Source organism: Anguilla anguilla, chromosome 4 (genome assembly GCF_013347855.1).
Source record: "Anguilla anguilla isolate fAngAng1 chromosome 4, fAngAng1.pri, whole genome shotgun sequence".
Taxonomy (NCBI): domain Eukaryota; kingdom Metazoa; phylum Chordata; class Actinopteri; order Anguilliformes; family Anguillidae; genus Anguilla; species Anguilla anguilla.
In genome coordinates, this window is record NC_049204.1 from 27,146,547 (window position 1) to 27,168,431 (window position 21,885).

Consider the following 21,885-nt stretch of genomic DNA (forward strand, 5'->3'; position numbering starts at 1 on the left):
TTTTTGTAATCGGTTATAATTATTCATGACCTATCTAATAAATGACACATAAATAAATCAATAAATCAGTTGTTCAAATTCTGATTTATGTGCTAAGAAATGGAAGGAAGTTGTAGCTGACTCATTTGAATGTTTCAGTGTGACAGCTGGTAGGTGCAGGAACTAAGAATTTGTTTTACCAGTTTTCTAGCAAGTTCCATATCTGATGGCTCACACCTGAAATGGAAATGAGGGACCTGGCGTAAAATATGTGAAGTGCTGCGAATGTTGCCTCGAAGCTGTAGGAAGGGTTTGTCCTTCCGGGAGGGCTTTCGAAACACAGATAATCCTTATAGAAATAATGGTTCACATGAAGACAAAGTAATTTGCTGTGCATGCGGTATATTCAGTAAAGTATGTACAAATCCTGAATGTGTTTTGTGAATGCACATTGTGAACGACACATCATTCAAACAGAAAATGTTTGCATTTTTAAAGCTTCATAACTACATTGTAGATTGTGAAAGAAATATGTTGTTTCGTTTTCTTCATCTTCCTCTAGTTGTTTGTTTTTGTGAGATTGTTGTAGAATGAAGTTGGCATGGGAGACGGGAGATACAGAATAGTGTTATTTACCAACAGAAAACACTGGCGATTTTCTGACTCCTCTGGTAAATAGCATCGACTGCCACCACTGCAAAAAAACCGCCTTGCTCTTGCGGCTCCTCGGATTTGATTTCTTTCCTTTTCACGAGGTATTGACTGCAGAGGCAGGTTTCTCCCCCATGAAACAAATATCATGAGTCAGGTGAAAAGCCGGATTTGTTTTAACTGCACTTTTAGATCGTCCTGCGTTTCCATTCTCCTGCTCTCCCCTGTTGTTCCCGGTAAATCCTGTGAGAACTGAGCCCGGTGGAGCAGCGCGGTCTCGCTCGCCGTGCGGGCGAGCTAACGAAGCCGCTGTTTGAGCAGGCGGCTGAGGGGGCTCGAGTGACCTTAAAGAGTTTAATCGCGCCGCTGATAAGGGCTCGTTTGGGAGAGCGCGCCTCCTCCTGTACGCGCGCTGCCCTCCCAAATCCCGACTGAGCCGCTCTCCCGGTCTCTCCCCGACGGCTGCGCTAATGAAGCGCCGCGCCCGTGTGCCGGCGGATTAAGAGCCAGATCGCGCCGTGCGACAGAGCCGAGATGGAAGCACGTCTTCAGAGCCGGAGCGCAGTTTCTAACGCTACCGATCTTATCTCTAATGAGATTAACGAGGCAGAACCGTAGATAATAAACAAGTGTCGACTTGATGTCCGTGAGTAAAACGGCTTACTCGAGCCACGCCGGCGCTAAAGTCGATTAAAGATGTCCCTTGCATGCGAATAAGAGGCAAAAAATGTTTTATTTAAAATTCTGTCCCTGACATGAATACGCACCCATCTGATGGAGGCTGCCAGCTCCCGCGTTTACAAAGGAGAAAGGAATAAAACACAGATGATGCTGTTGAAGGTGATCCTCCTCGAAACCTGCATAATTATGCCAGCTTCGGGGCCTGCCTTTTATTTATTTATTTGTTTATTTATTTATTTCCTGTTTTTTCCATCCACCCTCCAAACCAGAATGTTTTTCCAAGACCTTCATTTACATGGTGGATCCAAATCGGCACAGGAAAAAAAAAATAAAATGCTTGAAGCTTTTTTTCTCTCTTTCTCCTCGCTCCCTCCTTTTTTTGATGTAAAATTCAAAGAGCTTGCAAATGTATTTTTTATCTTCCACATTTGCTTAGCCCCCACATGTAAAGTGTGTTGAAGGGGAATAATAATGACTGCAGCCTGATGGGAATTAAATGTCTGAAGTTCAAAGCAGTTTTTACATCAGAGCAGCCGTCAATCAGGCGAGCTCCTCGCAAGCTGAGGCTGATGGGAGCGGGGTGCGGGGGGCGGGCGGTGGTGCAGGCGAAGCGGGGGGGGGCGAGTCTCCGGTGAGGAAGGGGGGATCAAAGCCGGGAGACGTGGTGCTCGCTGCTCCCCTGAGACGCACTTTCGATCAGCTATTCATTAAAGGGAGCTGAGGCGGCCTGGAAACAATGCTGTGATGTGACTTCTCTGGCAGAGCCGGGCCCGCGCCAGCCATTTGATCTGCGGCTCAGAGCTCCACGCAGCCCCACAGCAACCCGATCCCCGCCAGGTCTGCCATCAAGGTCGGGGGCTGCCGGGGGGGGGGGGGGGGGGACCCGGTCTTTGGGCAGAATGCGGGTTTTAGGGTTTTTGGGGGCCTCTCTAAGTGGATTTCTTTTTCCTTCTTGGTAATGGTCGGTGCTAGGGTTTTCCCCCACTCTGTTAATTCGGATTATTGCTTCCGTATGCTGAGGCCCCCCTCCCTCACCCCCCCCCCCCCCCCCATTCTCTCCCCCTGTATTTCAGGGTCTTGCCTCTCACAAATGGCTCTTGCGTTGTGAGAGGGAAAGTTTAGCGCTGGAAGTTGTTTAGCTGAAATGAGATCATGATCTGTAAGAGCGGATATTGTTGACGCCGTGACCCAGAAATAAAGCCAGGCTTTTTTTGCGGAATAGTTTTTTGAACATTTTTCCTCTGTAGTTCAGCAGTCTTCCTGCTGTCACTTCCTTCCACCTTGATCTTGATAATCCCTCTGTAGAGCACAGGGTGTTTTTTTTTTTTTGTTTTGCTTTTTGTTCCCACACCCCCACACTTCTTTCCAGTTTGAGTGGTGCAGACAGTGTACTGAGAAACAAATGCTAATCTCTCTCCTGACATGGCGTTCGTTTGTGCCGTGGTAAAACGTGTTTGATTAGTGCCCATAATCGACTCTGGGTTTGTTTGTATGTCTTTTCTCTTTAGCTTTGATGGCAATTTCAACACGAATGTCTCCAAAACCATCTGCTGTGACCGCCTGTCCCCCACTGTCAACAGCCGAGCGTTTAACCCAGGCCGGGACCTCAATTCAGGTGGGTTACCCAGTTACCCCTCCCCTCCCCCCCAAACTCCGCTCTCCCTGCTGTCTCTTCTCCACTTTGGAGCTCCACCGTTACCATGTGCGAGGTGTTGCCATGGCAACTGGAGTCTTAAGAACCAAATATTCCCTTATAAGTCATTACATTTTTAATGGAAAGGTTTTGATTTTGGGAAGACGTGACTACTAAGCCTGTTAAATGCATTATGAGAATATTCTTGTACTTTCTCTGATTTTTAAACCTTAATTTATATTTGGAAAAGTTAAATTGTGGTTTTCTTTTGGTCCAAGTACTATTTTAATTTATTACATGAACGGTCTAATCATATTTGATTATTCTTGGCTGTTTTTCATACACTCTGTTTCTTGCTTTCTTATTATTAGACTATCTTGAATTGTGTAAACGTACGCATATCATTAATTTTAATCTTTAAGAGATTTTTTTCCTCTGAATTACAGACATAAAATAACATTTTCCTTATTAAATTTATTTTTAGAAGTCATGAGAGAATGTGTAGAGTAAGCATGCTTGTATGCCATATGTGCAGGCAATGTATGCAGAGTGTTACCATTCCTGAAATGTGAAGAGCACTGAAGGAAGTGTGGTCATTGTAGTTTTTTAGTTTTATTCTGTATTGTGTTTCCTTCGGTATTCTTTTCATCGGTTTCTTACTGCCTATAAAACCTCCAGCTCTTAATTTCTGCCTTACGTTATTGCTGTCCAGGGTGCAAACTTCAACAAGTTCCACTTGCTCAGAGCGCAGAAGTGGGCCAATTCATCTTCACATGTGGCCTCCCTCTTTTTTTTTTTTTTTTGAAGCCAGTCATCAAAAGTTCATGTTACCACCCCTCCTCTATTTTTCATACTTTCTTGACCTCCAGTCCCTGAAAGCATTCATCGGGCAGATTTGTCTTGCATTAGTCTAAACAGTGAGATACGCCTCTCGAGGTAATTAATGTGTGAAGGTGTTTAGCTTGGTTCGGCTCTGTTTTTATTGCAATCGGGGGGCCCGTCAGGGAGCTGGGCTCTTCTCCTGTCTGGCCTCCTCATTCGCTTAATGTAGGCCACGCACGCTCCCGGCCTTCTCAGGCTGTTTATTTCCCCAACATCCGCGCCGCTCCAGCCACTTGGCCATTGTGTGGTTTAACGTGTCAGCCCGATTGCCACAATAAACCCTCGCGAGTTGGGTCGCGCTGCCGTAGGGAGGTAAGAGGGCCGCCGCGGCCAGTCCTGAAAGGCTGCCAGTTTCTCGAGTCTCTCTGGCTGTTTCCGAGCGGGGGCCGGAGGGGGGGGGAGGGCCTTAAGCACTGTGGGAGAGCAGATGTATACATGACCCTTCACTGTCCACGTTTCTGCGAAGTTCCTGTTTACACGCGCTCTGGAGACTGATGAGTTGAAGCAGACTGATTCGGGGTGCAGTTTGTTGCAGGTTGTTGCCTCCTGTTGCACACGGAGGAGCGTTAGTCATGGTTTATTTCTGTCTCACGCTTGCTCTGTTGACTGGGTTAACCGCAGAGAGCAAAAGCTTCATTTGCCAGGAGTGAACCTCCCGAACATCTTCATTGTGGCACCGCGTTTGATGTTTTCTCATGAGCTCTGTTTCAGTAAGATTCAGCCTATGGTAACACAATTTGGAAAAAAGAGAGATTCCAGTTCTGGTTTTATTTATGTCCTCTATTGTATTCTTCAGAATGGCTATTCAGCCAGTGGCAGGAAGTTCTTGGAATGGTGATAGCACCTTTATGAAGCTTCACTTTGATCAAATAAAACAGACAAAAAATGAATATGGTTGTTTGGTTGGTTTTGTGGTCATTGACTATGTTTACAAGCAAGTCTATAGCAAGCGTTCTGTTCCGCTGAGCAAATTACACACGGGTGAATGACCCTGGAAGTAGTGTATTTTGTCAGGCTCTCGCAATTAATTTTAATGTAACATCTACTTGTTGGCTATATTTATGATACCACACACGGCACAACCCATCGTTTTTTTTAACGCGCTCAAAAGGTGAGCCAGAATGAATTCCTCCCAAAAGGCCTTTTTAATCAGCCCGAGCCCTTTTACGTTTCTAGGGAGAGCCAATAAGCTGCTGTGGCATTGAGGGATGGCTTTGGCAGAGGAGCAGTCTGCTCAGTGTGTGCAAGCCTGGCTTTTTCACCCAGCCTCAGGCCAGTCTAAGTTTCTCTAGAGCGTGGAGCAGCTCGCACAGCCCCCCCCCCCCCCCCCAGCTGTTCCAGGTTCTCTCCGTGTAACAGAGTCCAGCTGCTCCGGCTCTTTCCCGGGATTAAACAAGCACTTGAGCTGGAAGCCGCTCTCTGATTGTCCTCGTTCTCCTGCGTTTATGAGGGATCATCTTGTCTGTCTCAGTCTGCGCCAAGCCGCGGCGTTAGGGGGCCGAGCAGATCCCCGAACGCACCGGGCCTCCGGGGCCAAATTAGCACAGAGTGAGGTGCATTAATTACAACCGCAACGCGCTGCCAACAACTGTTGAGCATAGATGTGGTGAAGAGTCGATTTGTTTAATTCTGGTTCCCTCAGTGCTTGGCTGAGGTGAGTTCATTTTGAACGTATCAATGCGGGTGTTCTCTTTGGATTCAGCAGAACATGTTACTGGGACGGTATGAAATCCGTTTCATAGTTCATAATGTAGCTCAGTTACGAACGTCATCAAACTTACGTTGTCTGTGTTTACCACTTTTTAACTTTACCTGCCGTGGGCACTCTCTTTCTCCCTTCAGTGCTTGCCGACAACCTGAAGTCCAACCCTGGGATCAAGTGGCAGTATTTCAGCTCGGAGGAGGGGATATTCACTGTGTTCCCAGCCCACAAGTTCCACTGCAAAGGGACCTATGAGCATCGGAGCAGGTAGAGTTAGCCACGTGCTCCTCCGTCACTTTTCCCATTGAGGTTTGGTGCCCACAATCTAGATCTACCCCTTACTAATGTCCACTGTATTACTACCTGTCAAATTCCATAGGATTCTAATGATGTCCTGGCTCATAAACCCTTGTTCTTTTTAATGTGCATCTATCTGCTACGGGTGGCCCATAATTTTATGAAGTCTTGGCCAAGATTCTAATCTTATACCTTTAGAAAAATCAGTATAGACTCCCAGGTGGCTTAGCAAGTCAGGATACTTCCCAAGAACACAGCCTGAAGTCTGTTGCTTGCATGTCACTTGTTCTAGTGTTGGATTTAAAGAGGCCATATTAAGTCACTCTGGCCTGGGGCCCACTGTGGTGGGGGGCATTTGGCTCTGTTTTGAGTTGAGCAGGTTTAAGTTGGTCATGGTTCTTTGGGTTCTTCTGCATGAGATCCCCAGTTCCTTGCCATTCACCTGCAGGCTATCAGTGGTTAATTGGTAAGAGATGTGCCTCTCCTCGATCCGGTTTCAGATTTCCTGCAGTATGCTGTGTAGCTTGCTGCATTGAAAATGAACCACTGGTTTGTGGAAGAGCTTCCAAGCAGTGCTAACAGTTGGGCTGGAGTGCTCTCTGTGTGGGTTTAGGTGAAATTGCTGTAATGTGTGAGCATAGTACAAGTCTCAATTCCAGATGGGAGTGAAAAATAAAAGAATGGGGCTGTCAGGTTTTACCCAAGGAACCCCTATCAGCCCCCCCCCCCCCCAGATTGTTCTTGTGTGGCACATTCCAGACAATGTGTTAGTTTGTGCAGCAGAAACACAATGACCACAAGACCTTACTGGAATGCAGACAAGGCCCAATAAATCCTGATGGGATCTTGTATTGTGGTTTCTGTGGTCCCCCCTGTTGAAAGTTGCTCCATTCATTCTTGAGACTCAACAGGAAACCTGGCGCAACCGACAGGCACTGATCTGTAGTTAGGGTCTTAAACTACAAACACGCTTCGGACGGTGTGTTGCAGTGTAACTTGACTTTGTCGATGCTTATCTGTGGGGCCCATGAAGTTTTGCGTTAATAATCGAGCAAGACAGCTTAATCCTTGCAGGATATCACAAAAAATGCGGCAAATCTGTTTGAGTCCGTACCTCGAGCCTAGCAACAAGCGTGCTCTAAACAGTAATGCTCCAGGCGAAATGATGGCTTTTTGTAGCCTAAAAGCAATAGCACTGAGAATCAGATCACTACTGCAAACAGAGGTGGGAGGAGAGCGGGAGCTCTAACAAAGCATTCCGTAATAGCTTTTCTCTCAGGGGGAGGGGCTTCCCTCATACAGTCATGGGGGCATTAGGTAAACAGTCAGCCCAGATAAGTGGAGATGTTTAGTAATGTTGGATGTTTAGATGTGTAGTTTGTCTTGTGCTTGAGTAAAGCTTGTGCTTTTTGGTCCTGCAGGCCCGTGTACGTATCGGCGGTGCGGCCCCAGTCCAAGCACATAGTGGTGATCATCGACCACGGCGCCTCGGTCACCGACACCCAGCTCCAGATCGCCCGGGACGCCGCCCTGGTCATCCTCAACTCCATCGACGAGCACGACAAGGTCTGCGCTCCGCTCTCGGTTCCGTGACACACTAAGAGCGCCGTGCTGATTGGTCAGGCCCAAGTCATTGAAGCCTGTGTGCTTTTCCCTCTTTCTCTCCCCCTCAGATCTCAGTGCTGACGGTGGCTGATACTGTACGTTCCTGCTCCTTGGACCAGTGCTACAAGACCTTCCTGTCCCCGGCCACCAGCGAGACGAAGAGGAAGATGGGCTCCTTCATCAATAACGTCAAGGCCTCCGACAGCCCCACCCAGCATTCCCTGGGCTTCCAGAAGGCCTTTCAGCTCCTCAGGAACACCAGCAATGTCACCAGGCCGCAGACCAGTAAGAACATGGCCTCATCCTCTACTCAAATGACTAAATAAATAATAACGTTGCACTTTTTTTTTTTTATTTATTTTTTTTTTTACATGGGATGCATCACAAAGTACTTCACAGAACATGAGAGTAACACAAATTGAGCGATCTGACCGACAAGCTCAGGGAAGTTAACGGAAGGCCTGTCTCTGTCTCCCCCCACAGACACCGACATGGTGATCATCTACCTCTCTTCGGGCGTCACCTCCGCAGACTCCTCCGACGGCGAGAAGAGAGAGACGCTGGGCGTGGTGAAGGAGGAGAACCGTCACCTCAACAACTCGGTCATGATCCTCACCTACGCGCTCATGAACGGTAAAGCGCCACACGCCCTGCGTGCCGGCGGCGACTGGTCCGCGCTGTCGTAGGCCTCGCCCATTCGCTTCTGAATGCCGGGATGTCTGTGGGCCCGACCGCGGCGGTGTTGGATGTCTGTCGGTAATTCAGGTGTTCTGGACGCCTCCCGCGTTGGCCGCCGCTGCTAGGCTACGGCGTTGTTTCCCTGTTAACTCATAGGGGCACAGAGGAGTTCCTTTCATGAGGCAGCCCCCCCCCCCGTAAGCTGAGCCCTTTGTTAAGGCCGCGTAGTCAGGCTCTGCTTTTGTACCCCGGCACAGTGACGTACCCTACAGCTCACATTGACTCTGCGCCGTGCTGGTGGTGACTGTGCCCAGGAACCCCGAGGGGCCAAGCTAAATTGGGAATGCCCAGGGAGGCATGTTTTCGGTTGGCAGGGAATCCCGCACCCCATCGACCCTCATTATTGTCCGTTCCTCTCTCACATTGCTCCCCCCCCCCACTTAAAAAAAAGATTCTAGACACTGATTCTTGTATGTCCACTGAAATGCAGACAAATAAACAGAAAGTTGTATCCATTTTACAGACCAAATCTCTGTGCCTCAGTGTGGTCACTGTATTCACCGGCAGTCAGGTGGTCAGACGTTTTTTTTTTTGTTTTTTTGTTTGTTTATTTTTTTGGAGATATTTTGTTGGACAGTCTTCTCCATGGGAACCTTTTTATGTTTCCTCATTATTGAATCCAGGGAAAGCTGCGCGCATGCATTTGCCTTTCATTAGCACAAATTATATTTTATGATGAAATTTAAATGAGGCCCATTGTAAACGAGGGGAAAACATGAGTCCAAACACATCAAAGGGCAGTTCATTATGTAAAAGCAGTGGTATTGTTAAAGGGGACGGTGATGAAAGGACCAACGGAGGAGGGATTCAGATTCATTAGCGGGCCGCGTGGAGTGCTCGCAGCGCGCGGGCCATTGTTATCCGCTGAACGACCGGCTGCGCGCGCTGCAGACGGACTGCGCGTCGCGTCTCTGGATGCGAGACGTTCGGAGGGAGAGCTGAGGAACCGCGCTGCTGATTTAGCCCCAGACTTCCTTCTTACGGCCTGAAGTAAACGAGAGTGAAATCAGCACCGCTTCCAGTTGTTCTGAGGGAAATGATCCTGATCCTTTTTATCATCTCGCTGGTCGAGATTGTGAACATTAGCTAATCCAGATGTGCGGTCAGGTTTAGACCGTTTGAGTCCGTCTGCGCAGTGCTGCGGAATATTCTGCAAAATGCAGATACACCGTGTCATAAACGGCCGTAAAGTTCCCGGCAAGGAATTATGGTCACGTGACCGTCGTCATGTGAAGATCAAGGCTAGATCCAATCAAACACGATAAAGGCGCCATTGATCTCTAATTTCATTACACATATGAATTTCACGCCCTCCATATGTACGGTTTTCCAAAGTCGCAACCAGTTAACCCTTCTGTTTGTCTTGTTGTCATGTTTTTATTCACAGTCCTTTTTCAAACAGTCTGTATGTTATGGCAGAAAGTGCTTTGCCCCTCCATTTCTTGCTATGGACAGATTCTTGTCAGGCCTTAATCCTTACCTTTATTGGAAGGAATGGTGATGCCTGTAATCACTGTGGAGCACCGTAGCTGAGATACTGAGCGGATGAGTGTTTTCCTGGCCCGTGCAGAGGGGGTGACTGGTCTGAAGGAGCTGGCTTTCCTGAGGGACCTGGCGGAGCAGAACTCGCTGAAGTACGGCATGCCGGACCGCTCCGCCCTGCCCGTGGTCAAGGGCAGCATGATGGTGCTCAACCAGCTGAGCAACCTGGAGACCAGCGTGGGCCGCTTCTACATCAACCTGCCCAACCGCATGATCGACATGGCCGGCTTCAGCCTGCCCTACACTGACCCCATGGGGGACGGTGAGTGCTCCGGGGCCCGGGGGTCCAGACCATGGAAGGGCCCCGCTGTTTCATTACCACCAGCCTATGATGTCCTCTCCTGTTCTCCTAGAGTACGGATTTCATCCCTCTGTATGGCGATCTGTCTATCTCACCCTCTCACTTCACATCTGGGGTGTCACTCGTTACTTTCTTGTCCATCTATTACCTGATCTACAATCAACAGCATCTGCCTGAGTCCATTGCCTGCATTTAAGTGTAATTAATATTGGGTGTGCCTATACAGCAAGGCACACAGATGACTTTCTTGTAAAGGGGTTGGAACATTTGTGTACCCGACCCATAATGGAACAATTATGCGTGACTAACTGAAGCCGTTTGCTATGATCGTAATTGTGTGCCTGTGATTGCAGTGCCCATCTGGTTTATAACAAATGAAGCTGTTTGGTGTAATCATTGCTGTGCTCAGGGTGATTGCATTAGCCATCTGTGTTCAGAATGACCTGACTTGTCCCTGCCGCCCGTTTCTGTCCAAGGCTTCATCATGACGGTGAGCCGGCCCTGCTATTTCGGCAACCTGCTGCTCGGGGTCGTGGGCGTCGACGTGAACCTGGCCTACATCCTGGAGGACGTGACCTACTACCAGGATTCCCTGGCGTCCTACACCTTCCTCATCGACAACAAAGGTACGGGCCTGGGTAGGCTCCCCCCCCCCCCCCCCAGCTGCGTCCTCACTGGAGGCGCCGTGGGAACGGCCGGAGGGGGCGGGCGCGTTGGAGAGACTGACTTAGCCGAGGTGCAGGAGTGAAAGTCGTTCGGCTGATTTACGGCTCGTTGGGAAATATCCCGTCCCGCGTCGCTGGGCTCAGGCGTCCACAGGTGACATCAGCACAGCTGACCGTAACGGGGAAACAGTGAAGCTCTTCATATTTCTGCCCGCTCCGCCTCGGGGGGGGAATGAGTCGCGTTTTCCTGTCAGGTGTGATGGGAGTCGTAATGTGTTCCTGGAGACCCAGCTTTGCTCACTGGGCGCATGTTTACGAGGAAAGTTTGGAATTTTCTACGTATCCTTGTCACTATATATCATAAACGGGAGTATATTAGCCAGGGGAGCGTGATTATTTGTGTCACTGGAATAACAGTGCGATCCAGACGTATGATTAATGAGTTTGCAGTGAATATTAGTTTCGCTCACAGTAGGGAAGTGGACTTTATATAGCTGCAAGCAGCAATTATGGCGGCCAAGCACTCATAGCCGCAGAAGCTAATGAATGTACTGCGGGTCTGTGGTGCTCCAACGTTGTAAATCAATTCCAGAATCGTTTTTTTTTTATGTTAAATCAACACTGGTGTCGGACCCTTGAGCTAGGTGCTTAACCTGAATTGTTTCAGCGAATATCCAGCCGTCTGAAGAGCGGTGGTGTTTACCCTGTGTGCTTTCCAGGCTACACCCTCATGCACCCGTCACTCACCCGGCCCTACCTGATGACCGAAGCCCCCCTGCACACTGACATCATCCACTATGAGAATATCCCAGGATTCCAGCTGGTCAGGCAGAACATCCTCAGGTGAGCGTCCCATGAGAGTCCCATCTTCTGCTCCACTCACACGCTGGCATGTGGGAGGGGCCTGCGTGGATAAATCGGCATATGCATGCCTGGTATTACTGAATTACTGTCTGATGGATATAAAACTGCGATAGGCTTTTGTATCTGTTTGTGTGCCGAGCTTGCAAAGCAGAACTGTGATATTGTGCTGTCTTGTTTTTTTAACATGACTTGTATGTTACTGTTAGTGTTTTGGAATGATGACGTGTTTGTTGGTGTCTGGCAGATGAGTGACCTGTCTGTTCTCTGTGTGTCGTTATCCCAGCCTGCCTCTGGGCAGCCAGGTCATCACCGTGCCTGTGAACTCCTCCCTCTCCTGGCACATGAACCGCCTGCGAGACCCCAGCCGAGAGGCCTACAACGTCAGCTACGCCTGGAAGCTGGTACTTCCTTTTCAGTCGTCCTTCTGATCTTTCTGTCCAGTCTGTTTCCAGCATTCAACGGGCAGGCCAACAAAAAACAAGTGTTTGTGCAGAGCTTAACGTGTTCTTCATTTGCTCTGGCTTTTTCTGTAAGGACCATTATTTTTTTTTTTTTTGCACCGTTTCTTCTCTTTTCTGGTACCATCTACTCCCGAGGTTTGTGTGAGGCCCATCTGCTGAACCTAAAGTTTATATGTGGCGTAAACGAGTTTTGCGGTCGTCACAGCTGAAGAGTTTGGAATTTTCCCATGCTTTTCTGTTGTTGCGTTTACGACCATTAAAAAAACCTCCAATTACAATTTCAGAAAACAACAGAAAGACGCTTGCATGCTTTCCAGTGCCAGAGTACATTCTGGGATTATCCAATCAGGGAAGCTGAGTGCTGTAACTCTACGGGCCAGAGCACACATGCTGTCCATCTCTGCTGCGTCTCTTCTCCCAATCGGCTGGAGGAGCAGGAGGCCTCTGTCCTTGGTTGTCCTCTGCCCTGTCGGTCCTAAATCCCTCCCGCCTCCCTCTCCAGGTCCAGGACACCTCCTTCATCCTGTGCATCGTCTACGTCCAGCCCGAGATCCCGGTCAAGCACCTGAAGAACCTCAACACCGTCCCCAGCAGCAAGCTGCTGTACCACCGCCTGGACCTCCTGGGCCAGCCCAGCTCCTGCCTGCACTTCAAGCAGCTCGCCACCGTGGGTAAGAGCCGGTCCAGTGCCGCAGTGCGCCATAGCTAGGATCCAGTGCCGCAGTGCGCCCGTTCACAGTGCGCCATAGCTAGGATCCAGTGCCGCAGTGCGCCCGTTCACAGTGCGCCATAGCTAGAATCAGTGTGGTGCAGAAGAGCGGGAGAAGACCGCTCTGGGCCTGTGGGGCTGTGTTCAGCTGGAGTCTGTCTGCGGTTTTGGCCGCTGATCCGAAGGCCCGTCTGGTCGTGATTGAGTGCGGTGCAGCCGAACACGCGCGCGTTCCCTTCTTTAATCCTCCTTCCCTCCTAACATAAACACCGGCGTTAAGGGCCTCCCCTCTAACAGACGCCCTACGACTCCGAAGGTCGCTTCAATGTAATATTTAAAAGCGAAGTCAGACAGAGCGTAGTGTCGGGTCGCCGGACGTCCGTTCGGTCGGCCGTGCCGAGGCGCGGCGAGCAGAGGGGCCTGGGATATGAGCGCTCTCTTCTCTGGGCTCCGCCCCGCAGAGAGCCCCACGGTGATGCTGTCTGCCGGAAGCTTCTCCTCCCCCTACGAGCACCTGAGTCAGCCCGAGACCAAGCGCATGGTGGAGCACTACACCGCCTACCTCAGCGACAACACCCGCCTCATCGCCAACCCGGGACTGAAGGTAGGCGCTGCGCCGCGTCGCGCGTAGCCTGTGCACACACACACACACACACACACACACACACACACACACACTCGCGCGCACGCTTGCAGACGAAAGCAAACATACTCGCGTGCAAGTCTGTGACCGCAAATGTGCACACAGACAAACATGCTTCACATGGAGCCAGAACACAAACCTATTCGAGCGTGCGTTTGTGAATGTGCATGCACACATACACATACACACACACACACACACACACAACAAACACACAAGCATGCATGCATTCACACGCACACACACTCACGCATACATACACACACACACATGCACACACACACAACAAACACACAAGCACGCATGCACTCACGCGCACACACACTCATGCATACACACACACAACAAACACACAAGCAGACTCACACGCACACACACACACACACACACATGCACGCACACACACACACACAACAAACACACAAGCACGCACACACACTCACGCATACACACACACACACACACAACAAACACATACATGCACACACACACACATAAACACACACACACACACACACAACAAACACACAAGCACACATTTTATCTGAAAGTCGGTACAGGGGACATTCAAATCAAAACACAAATGACCTGAGCAGCTCAAGTGGTGTTTGTGTCTTTAAACCCCAGGACTTTTCGGACTGTTTCTGTTTTGTGTTTTTGGCAGCCGAACGCATTCTCAGCCTCCTCCTTAAGAAAAGTGGGGCTTCAGCTTAGGGTCTTCTCAGGCAAGTCTTAAAGGAACCCTGCTATGTGCTCTCATTGTCTTCCAGTCGTCTGTCAGAAATGAAGTAATGGCTACCAGTCACGTAACCGATGAATGGATGACACAAATGGAAATGAGTAGCCTGAACAGTTACATTGTGCGTCGTTACATAGCAACGCCCAATGGGGTGCTGCGGATTTACCCAGGCTCTCTCATGGATAAAGCCTTCGACCCCACCAGGAGACAATGGTAAGTTCGGGGCGCACTTTGAAATGATTCCAGACTCCCAGTGTGCCACAGTGAACAGATTCTGGAGCAGCACTGTGGTCTGGCAATCCTTTTTTAAATAGATGCAGCTATCAGCTATAGCCTCACAATTCCTTCTGCAGTGAAGAAAAATGCTGGTGATTTTTATACACCTCCTGATTAAAAATTATTTGGGTTTTTAAGATGCAACTGTTGTATCCAAAAAATATTCTTCATACAGAGTTAAAACATGCACATCATTTATAATTATTTTTTGTTAAGGAGTAAAAATAGTATACATTACATCTCATTATATTACTTGTAATGTTAGCAGTGAATATGCTGCAGGTGTTATGAAGGCATAGTAGGCCTAATTTCTGACAGTGGTGCTCTGTTCTTTACCTGCAGGTACCTGCATGCTGTGGCCAACCCCGGTCTCATCACCTTCACTGGCCCGTACCTGGATGTGGGCGGGGCCGGCTACGTGGTCACCATTAGCCACACTATTCACGCCTCCAGGTGGGCTATCAAGGGTTAAACGCCATTGAAGAACTGTTGAAACATTCTGTCTTATCTCTGAGCTCAGTACTTTAAGAAAAGCTTCAAGCATGCAAGATGGCAATAAATCAAGTATACTCCCATGCACACTCTACTTATTTAAAAAGTTTGTTGTGAGAAATGTCGATGTTTCGATTTGTGTAACCTTTCTCAAGGCCCCTTGAAGCATCAGTTAAAGAAACAGAGCTTTGTGCTGGAATTACTTTGTTTGGCCTGGGAACAGGGGCGTAAATATATGCATTATAATGCATGGGGTCTGGCTTCATGTACAGTGAATGCTTTTCTGATGAACTGCTGTAGGTGTGACATAAAGCCTTAACATTTTCACCCTTAATTGTTCTGCTTTCTATTGTTCATATTATAAAACTGGTTTAAAACTTATTTAGCATTATGCTTGGTTCGTGCTAGCAGAAGAAAGGGATGGAGTCGGGGTCAGTATTTTGTGGGAACAAAGAGGCTCAAGTTTAAGTGAGATGGAGTACAATGTTAAATTTTTTTTTTGCTAAATGGCAACATTTCACTAAAATCAGTGGCTAAATGTTTAAGGACAGCTAGTTTATAGCTGCAAGTTGTAAATGCTTGTGGAGATGAGAAGAAAATGAAATTACAGATCACTCATGCATGAGAGGGGGGAAGTGGCACGTGGTAATGACACGGTGAGAAGGAATCAAGAAAGTGCAGAAATTCTCTGCTTTGATCCGTGTTCCATGCTTTTCAGTGGACAGTGAGATGCAAATACATGAACAGGGCCGATTGTTTGGAACCGTGTTTGTAACTGCGCTTAAAGTGGGCTGCTGGGTGGCTCACCCTGTTAAGGCACTGTTATAGTGCATGGGTAGGCCTTGCGGTCTGGTGTTGAATCTGCCTAGCCCTGCAGGGTGATACACTCTGCACTAGTGTCACTCAGGGATTGGAGGGTTTTAGTCGACGGGGATGACTGCACCCAGTCACACACCAGCATCCCCAGCTGGTAGATCGGGCGCCCTCTAGCAGGGGCGTAGCACAAAATTCTGGGCCCTATACATAAGCAGTCTCTGTGGGCCCCCTTCCTCTCTTGATCCATGTCTCTCAGGCATCATTCCAGGCTTTTTGAGGGCCCTCCCCCCATTCAGGCCCTGGGTAGTCAGTCTCACTTTCCCCCCACTACGACGCCCCTGCCCTCTAGTTAAGCTTCATAATTAGCGTCTTCCTCTGACTCGTGTCTGTGTGAGCCTCGCGAACTTTGGTGTGATTAGAAGCAGTGCTTGTCATTGCAATGCTTCACAGAAGTGTTTGTTGATAGTGAAGGTTGCAGCACTGATACATGTATACAGTTGGGTATTCCACATTGGAGGAAAAAAAGGAACAAAAAAGCAAAAATACAGTTACAGGGATCTGAATCCTTAATATCCATTCAGTTGACTGTTCAGTTTGTATTTCTGAAGTTCTACTGTACTTGCCAAGCTAATTGTTAAGATCAGGTCTGACTTTGTACTTGGAAATGTTTTTATAGCGTAAAAAAGCATGCATTGAAAACATGCGTGTTCCTTATCTCCCTCCTCAGCTTGTATTTATTAGCAGCAGGGTGTAGTGTTGCCTTAACCAAGTGTTGCAATGGGAGGAAATTGGCAGCGGACCAGATGGGTTATTTTGATTTGGTTTCTAGCCCAGAAGGAGAACAAAAGAGTTGTAAATCGGCATAAACAGATCTTGAGTCTTGCCATACTGCATAAATGGAGCATGACACCGCAATATGGAGTGTATCTCCACTGCTGATAAGGCCGCCTCTCTTTGTATTTGTGCAGGATCTGCGCTGGCGAGCGTAACCCGTGGCGTTCGTGATCTTAAATAAAGCTCTGATGGGAAGCGAAGGCCGGGCTGCTTGGAGAGGGTCTGGGGAGGGAGTTCTGAGGGGGGGGCAGCGGCGCTCTGTAGTCCCGGGACGTCCCGCTCGCTCCACGGGGAGGGATTAGCTGCTTTTGCCGCACTTTAGACGCGCCGCTCAATGGCCGCTCCTGCGGTTCGAGGCCTGGACCACGGGCCGGCCTGTCCACGACCACCAGCGGTTCCCCCATTCTGCCGGTTACATTCTCTCTCTCTCTCTCTCTCTCACTCTGACGCTTTCTGTCATCTTTCTGTTTCCCCCTCCCTCCCCCCACCGCCTCCTCCCCAGCTCTCAGATGGCCTCTGGCTATGCGGTGGCAGTGATGGGTATTGACTTCACCCTGCGCTACTTCTACAAAGTGCTGCTCGACCTGCTACCCATCTGCAACCAGGACAAAGGCAACAAAATTCGGTGAGTCTCGGACGGCTTTGGAAACACAAGGAGGGGACTCCGCGCTCACGCTCGAACGGCTCGCTAAAGGATGCCCCACTGAGGGTATTTAAAACTCCTTAAATGTAACTAATCTGATTCGCTCATTTAAAACGGTATGCGCTGATAGTCCTCCGCCGTCCCATAATACCTCTGCTCGCTGAGAGGGCCGCGAGGAATGGCACCGCTGTGCTTGAAAGTGGCAGGAGCAGACGCTGGGCCGCTCCATAAAGGGGGAGTGGGAGAAAGAGAGAGAGACAAAAGGAGATAAGCTGAATCTAATTGCATTCCAGAGACGTCCTGTTAGGATGCGCTGCTGCAGGCTCCTCCTCCTGTCAGTGAGGGGCTTAAACAGGCTTACCTTTCTGCAGCTCCAGGGCCTGGGCTGGGGAGAGCTCTGACTTCATCAAGCGGCTCATGGAAGTGTGTGCCGTTTGTTCTGGAATGCTCCGTTTTCTGTTGTAGAATTTAAAAATTTTTTTTTTTTTTTTGCATTCCCCTCTGCAAGTGACCTTGATTTGCTGTACTTTTACGATGAGACATACTGCTTCCTGTGTGACTGGCAGACTAATGTTACTTGTCTATCTTCTCATCAACCAAATATAGATGCATTTTATATTCCCTCCGGAAAATTCCCTTAGTGAAGAGCTCTTCGAAAATGTGATTGCATTTTTACTGACCCTATACCAAAATCAACACATTGATTACACTTTTTTGTACTCCACCTTAAACCAATTCATATTTCATTTGAGTGTTTAGTGAGCAATGTCATGCAGTTGTATTGGCCAATGCCAAGTAGCCCCCACAAAACATAAGTATAAATAAATGATGCTGATGACCTTAGAAGGTGTCCATTTTGCCTCTGGTTGAGAACAGTTCTTTTCCCTCCTGACCTGTTGCAGTTGTTTCATCATGGAGGACAGGGGGTACCTTGTAGCTCATCCCACGCTGATCGACCCTAAAGGACACGCCCCGGCTGAGCAGCAGCACATCACGCACAAGGTAGGGGCCGAGGGACCGCCCGCCAATCAGCCGCCCTGACCGCGCCCTCCTCTCTCCTGAGTCCCGCCCCCTGCCCCGCCTCAGCGCCTGCCTCTTACACCCCCCCCCCCCCATGCGTATCCTTCGCCAAGTGCGCAGAGACGCACCGCGGCCGCTGACCATCCCTGTGTTCTCGCCCCGCAGGAGCCGCTGGTCGCCAACGACATTCTCAACCACCCCAACTTCGTGAAGAAGAACCTGTGCAACAGCTTCAGCGACCGCACAGTGCAGCGCTTCTACAAGTTCAACACCAGCATCGTGGTGAGCACGGGGGGAAAGGCAGTCTGTCTATCTGGCTCTGCAGAGACAGCACTGCCTGAGTCTCACATCCACGATGAAGAGAAGAAGCTTCGCAGACTGTGCTTCTGATTTCTTCTTTTGTGTCACAACCCCACCCAGTGGTGTGATGTGGAACTGCAGCCTCATTTCTTTGTAACTGTATATTGACTGTAATTACTTTGTTAAAACATACATGTGTAGCTCTGATGTTCTAATCCAGTATATTTGATATTAAAATAATAATAATTTATTACATGGGTAAAACAGTAGAGAAAACAAAAGGTTTAATGAGTGTCAGGTGGTGGAATTCTCATTGTCCTTATTGTCGTATACCTGCAACGCCTCTGTCCTCTCCAGGGTGACCTGACGAACCTGGTCCACGGGAGTCACTGCTCCAAGTACCGCCTGACGCGGATCCCCGGCACCAACGCCTTCGCCGGCATCGTGAACGAGACGTGCGACTCGCTGGCCTTCTGCGCCTGCAGCACGGTGGACCGGCTGTGTCTCAACTGCCACAGGTCAGCCGGGTGTGTGTGTGTGTGTGTGTGTGAATGTGAGTGGCCACAGGTCAGCCGGGTGTGTGTGTGTGTGAGTGTGTGTGAGTGGCCACAGGTTAGCCGTGTGTGTGTGTGTGTGTGTGTGAGAGAGTGGCCACAGGTCAGCCGGGTGTGTGTGTGTGTGTGTGTGTGAGTGGCCACAGGTCTGCCGGGTGTGTGTGTGTGTGTGTGTGTGTGGCCACAGGTCAGCCGGGTGTGTGTGAGTGGCCACAGGTCAGCCTGGTGTGTGTGTGTGTGTGAGTGGCCACAGGTCAGCCGGGTGTGTGAGTGTGTGTGTGTGTGTGTGAGTGGCCACAGGTCAGCCGGGTGTGTGTGTGTGTGTGTGTGTGAGTGGCCACAGGTCTGCCGGGTGTGTGTGTGTGTGTGTGTGTGGCCACAGGTCAGCCGGGTGTGTGTGAGTGGCCACAGGTCAGCCTGGTGTGTGTGTGTGTGTGAGTGGCCACAGGTCAGCCGGGTGTGTGAGTGTGTGTGTGTGCCGGGTCATTCCCCTGACATAGCCTCCACCCCGTGAGCTTCGTCAGTACCACGCACTTCTGTGTATTCTCAATGTCCTGTGCCAATGTTTCCTGTTGAAATAATGCTCTCAATGCAATGGAACGATTTGGGTTTACGCTTAACAGCTGCTGTGTGAAAATGAATATTTCATTTGGCTTTGATTGCATTTGTATCCCCTCTTACTGACATATTTTTGCTTAATTTGTGTCTTTACATATTGTATGCTTTTGTTTTATCCTTAAACTATCACTTGGTTGTGAAAATTTCAGAAATTATTAGAAATTAATTTGTTGTTAGCACTTAAGGTATTCACATATTGCTAGCACATGTTGAAAATCTATGAAGTATGAGAACATCCTGCCATGTGTTCTCCACAGGATGGAGCAGAATGAATGCGAGTGTCCGTGTGAGTGCCCTCTAGAGGTGAACGAGTGTACTGGAAACCTCACCAACGCGGAGAACAGGTAAGCCGTACTGATGGTTTTCATAATCAAAAGAGACTGTTCGGATTGAGTTGGAAAAGCGAGCCTGTTACAAGGCGTGTTCGGGTGCTTAGGCGTCCGTCGTGAGTAATTCGCAGTTAGTCATGCTGTTTTGTTTTCTAATGAGTGCAGTTGCTTGTCATTTCATCGAGCGCAGTTTGTCATGGAAATTGGATGCCAAGCCGTCGTGTCTGTAATTGACAATTCATTTTCGCGCTTAATAATACATTCTGAAGCCTGTCCTTCTCGACACGGTGAGTAATAGCAGTGAAGTGCTGGTGTTCTTATGAGGCCACTTCCTCTGTGAGGTTTCTTCAGTTTGCGGTGAGTTTGGAGGACGGTGGTCTGATGGTTTTGGCTGTTGCAGGAACCCGAGCTGCGAGGTGCACCAGGAGCCCCTCTCTCTGACGGTCATAGACTCCAGCCTGCAGGACACGCTGCCCCAGTGCATCAACACCCGCTGCAGCCAGCGCTTCACCAGCAGGTAACCAGCTCCGCCCTCCCCCCTGACCCCGCCCCCTGCACGCACACACACCCACTCAGCTGTACTCCGCCCTCCCCCCTGACCCCGCTCCCTGCATGCGCACACACCCACTCAGCTGTGCTCCGCCCTCCCCCCTGACCCCGCCCCCTGTGCGTGCACACACCCACTCAGCTGTGCTCCGCCTTCCCCCCTGACTCCGCCCCCTGCATGCCCACACACCTGCTCAGCTGTGCTCCGCCCTCCCCCCCTGACCCCGCCCCTCTAAACCCACACACACCCGCTCAGCTGTGCTCCACCCTCCCCCCTGACCCCGCCCCCTGTGTGCAGCTGGGACGGCGTGTGGCAGTGAGCATCTCAGATGCACTGTTGTAATGGATGGGGATTTAGGTTAAAAGAAATATCAGGGGATATCATGATGAGCTAAATTACACTCTTACAGTTCTCCTGGCTGCGTACTGATATGTCTGTGTAATATGAGTGTGTATACATACTATAGTATTAATCAGTCTGATTCAGTCAATATTTTCTGTATTGTTGTACCTTAATTGGGTTCAGTCAAGTTCATTACAGAGGTACATGTTCAGCACAGAAGGAATGTAATACTTCTAGTCCACTTTTGAATGAATGACAATGTAAATATAGTATAATGACTTAATTGTATGTATTTTTGTAGTCTTTCCTCATTATGCTGCTGAACTGCCTAACCCTGTCATTGCTTGATCACTACTTAGGGCTGTCAGATTTATATTCGAAATTAGACCTTTCCTTCAATTGAAAAAATAACTAAAATGAACATCATTTGATTATGTAATTGTTTTAATATTTTTGTGCACCGGTGATGTAGCAATCTAGCATGTTGCATGTTTAAAAACACTGCTGCTGAATGATCTGATTTTCACTGCTGCACAGCCAATCAGGTTTTGAGTTTAAAAAAGATCACTGCTGATTGATGTTCGGCAGCAGGTGATGATAGGGGTTTGGAGAGGAAGCACCACCACCAGTCCAGAGCCCTCTGGTGTGGTAGAAAACCACTGCACAGCTAGTGCAGGAACACCTGAACAGTCCAGGCTCTGCTGTTCTAGCAGAGATTGTTTTTCCTCTGCAGGGAACATTTTAAATTATAAAAAAGAAACACGCAGTACTCGCCTCTAAGCAAGTGGATTGTCTTGCCTGTTTTTGGCAGATATTCTATAAAAGCGCAGTGCTACACCAGGCCGCCAATGTTTTTTTTATCATTGTAGCCTGGTTTTATCCTCAAGATTGCTCTTACAGTGTGAGAATACTGTGGTCAGTATGAAATAAGGGTTTCATTGTTAGGTTAAAATATGTTTGTGCATTGTTACAAATGATAATATTGGCAGTCATATTCACCAAAAAAGTAAATAAGGGTTAAC

At 49.0% G+C, this 21,885-nt stretch overlaps 1 protein-coding gene across 1 annotated transcript in view; it reads left to right on the top strand.

The window, feature by feature from the left end:
- The window catches only part of cachd1 (cache domain containing 1), a 68,656-nt gene that overhangs the window by 39,139 nt on the left and 7,632 nt on the right, over positions 1-21,885 (top strand). Inside the window, exons 4-22 of the mRNA XM_035415892.1 lie at positions 2,820-2,926; positions 5,669-5,795; positions 7,247-7,391; positions 7,499-7,715; positions 7,914-8,063; positions 9,739-9,972; positions 10,488-10,637; positions 11,396-11,519; positions 11,824-11,941; positions 12,504-12,672; positions 13,172-13,314; positions 14,124-14,305; positions 14,711-14,821; positions 17,013-17,135; positions 18,056-18,155; positions 18,339-18,455; positions 18,831-18,991; positions 19,903-19,989; positions 20,375-20,491. Coding sequence (XP_035271783.1) covers positions 2,820-2,926; positions 5,669-5,795; positions 7,247-7,391; positions 7,499-7,715; positions 7,914-8,063; positions 9,739-9,972; positions 10,488-10,637; positions 11,396-11,519; positions 11,824-11,941; positions 12,504-12,672; positions 13,172-13,314; positions 14,124-14,305; positions 14,711-14,821; positions 17,013-17,135; positions 18,056-18,155; positions 18,339-18,455; positions 18,831-18,991; positions 19,903-19,989; positions 20,375-20,491 — 2,682 coding nt within the window. The remainder of the gene's footprint in view (positions 1-2,819; positions 2,927-5,668; positions 5,796-7,246; positions 7,392-7,498; positions 7,716-7,913; positions 8,064-9,738; positions 9,973-10,487; positions 10,638-11,395; positions 11,520-11,823; positions 11,942-12,503; positions 12,673-13,171; positions 13,315-14,123; positions 14,306-14,710; positions 14,822-17,012; positions 17,136-18,055; positions 18,156-18,338; positions 18,456-18,830; positions 18,992-19,902; positions 19,990-20,374; positions 20,492-21,885) is intronic.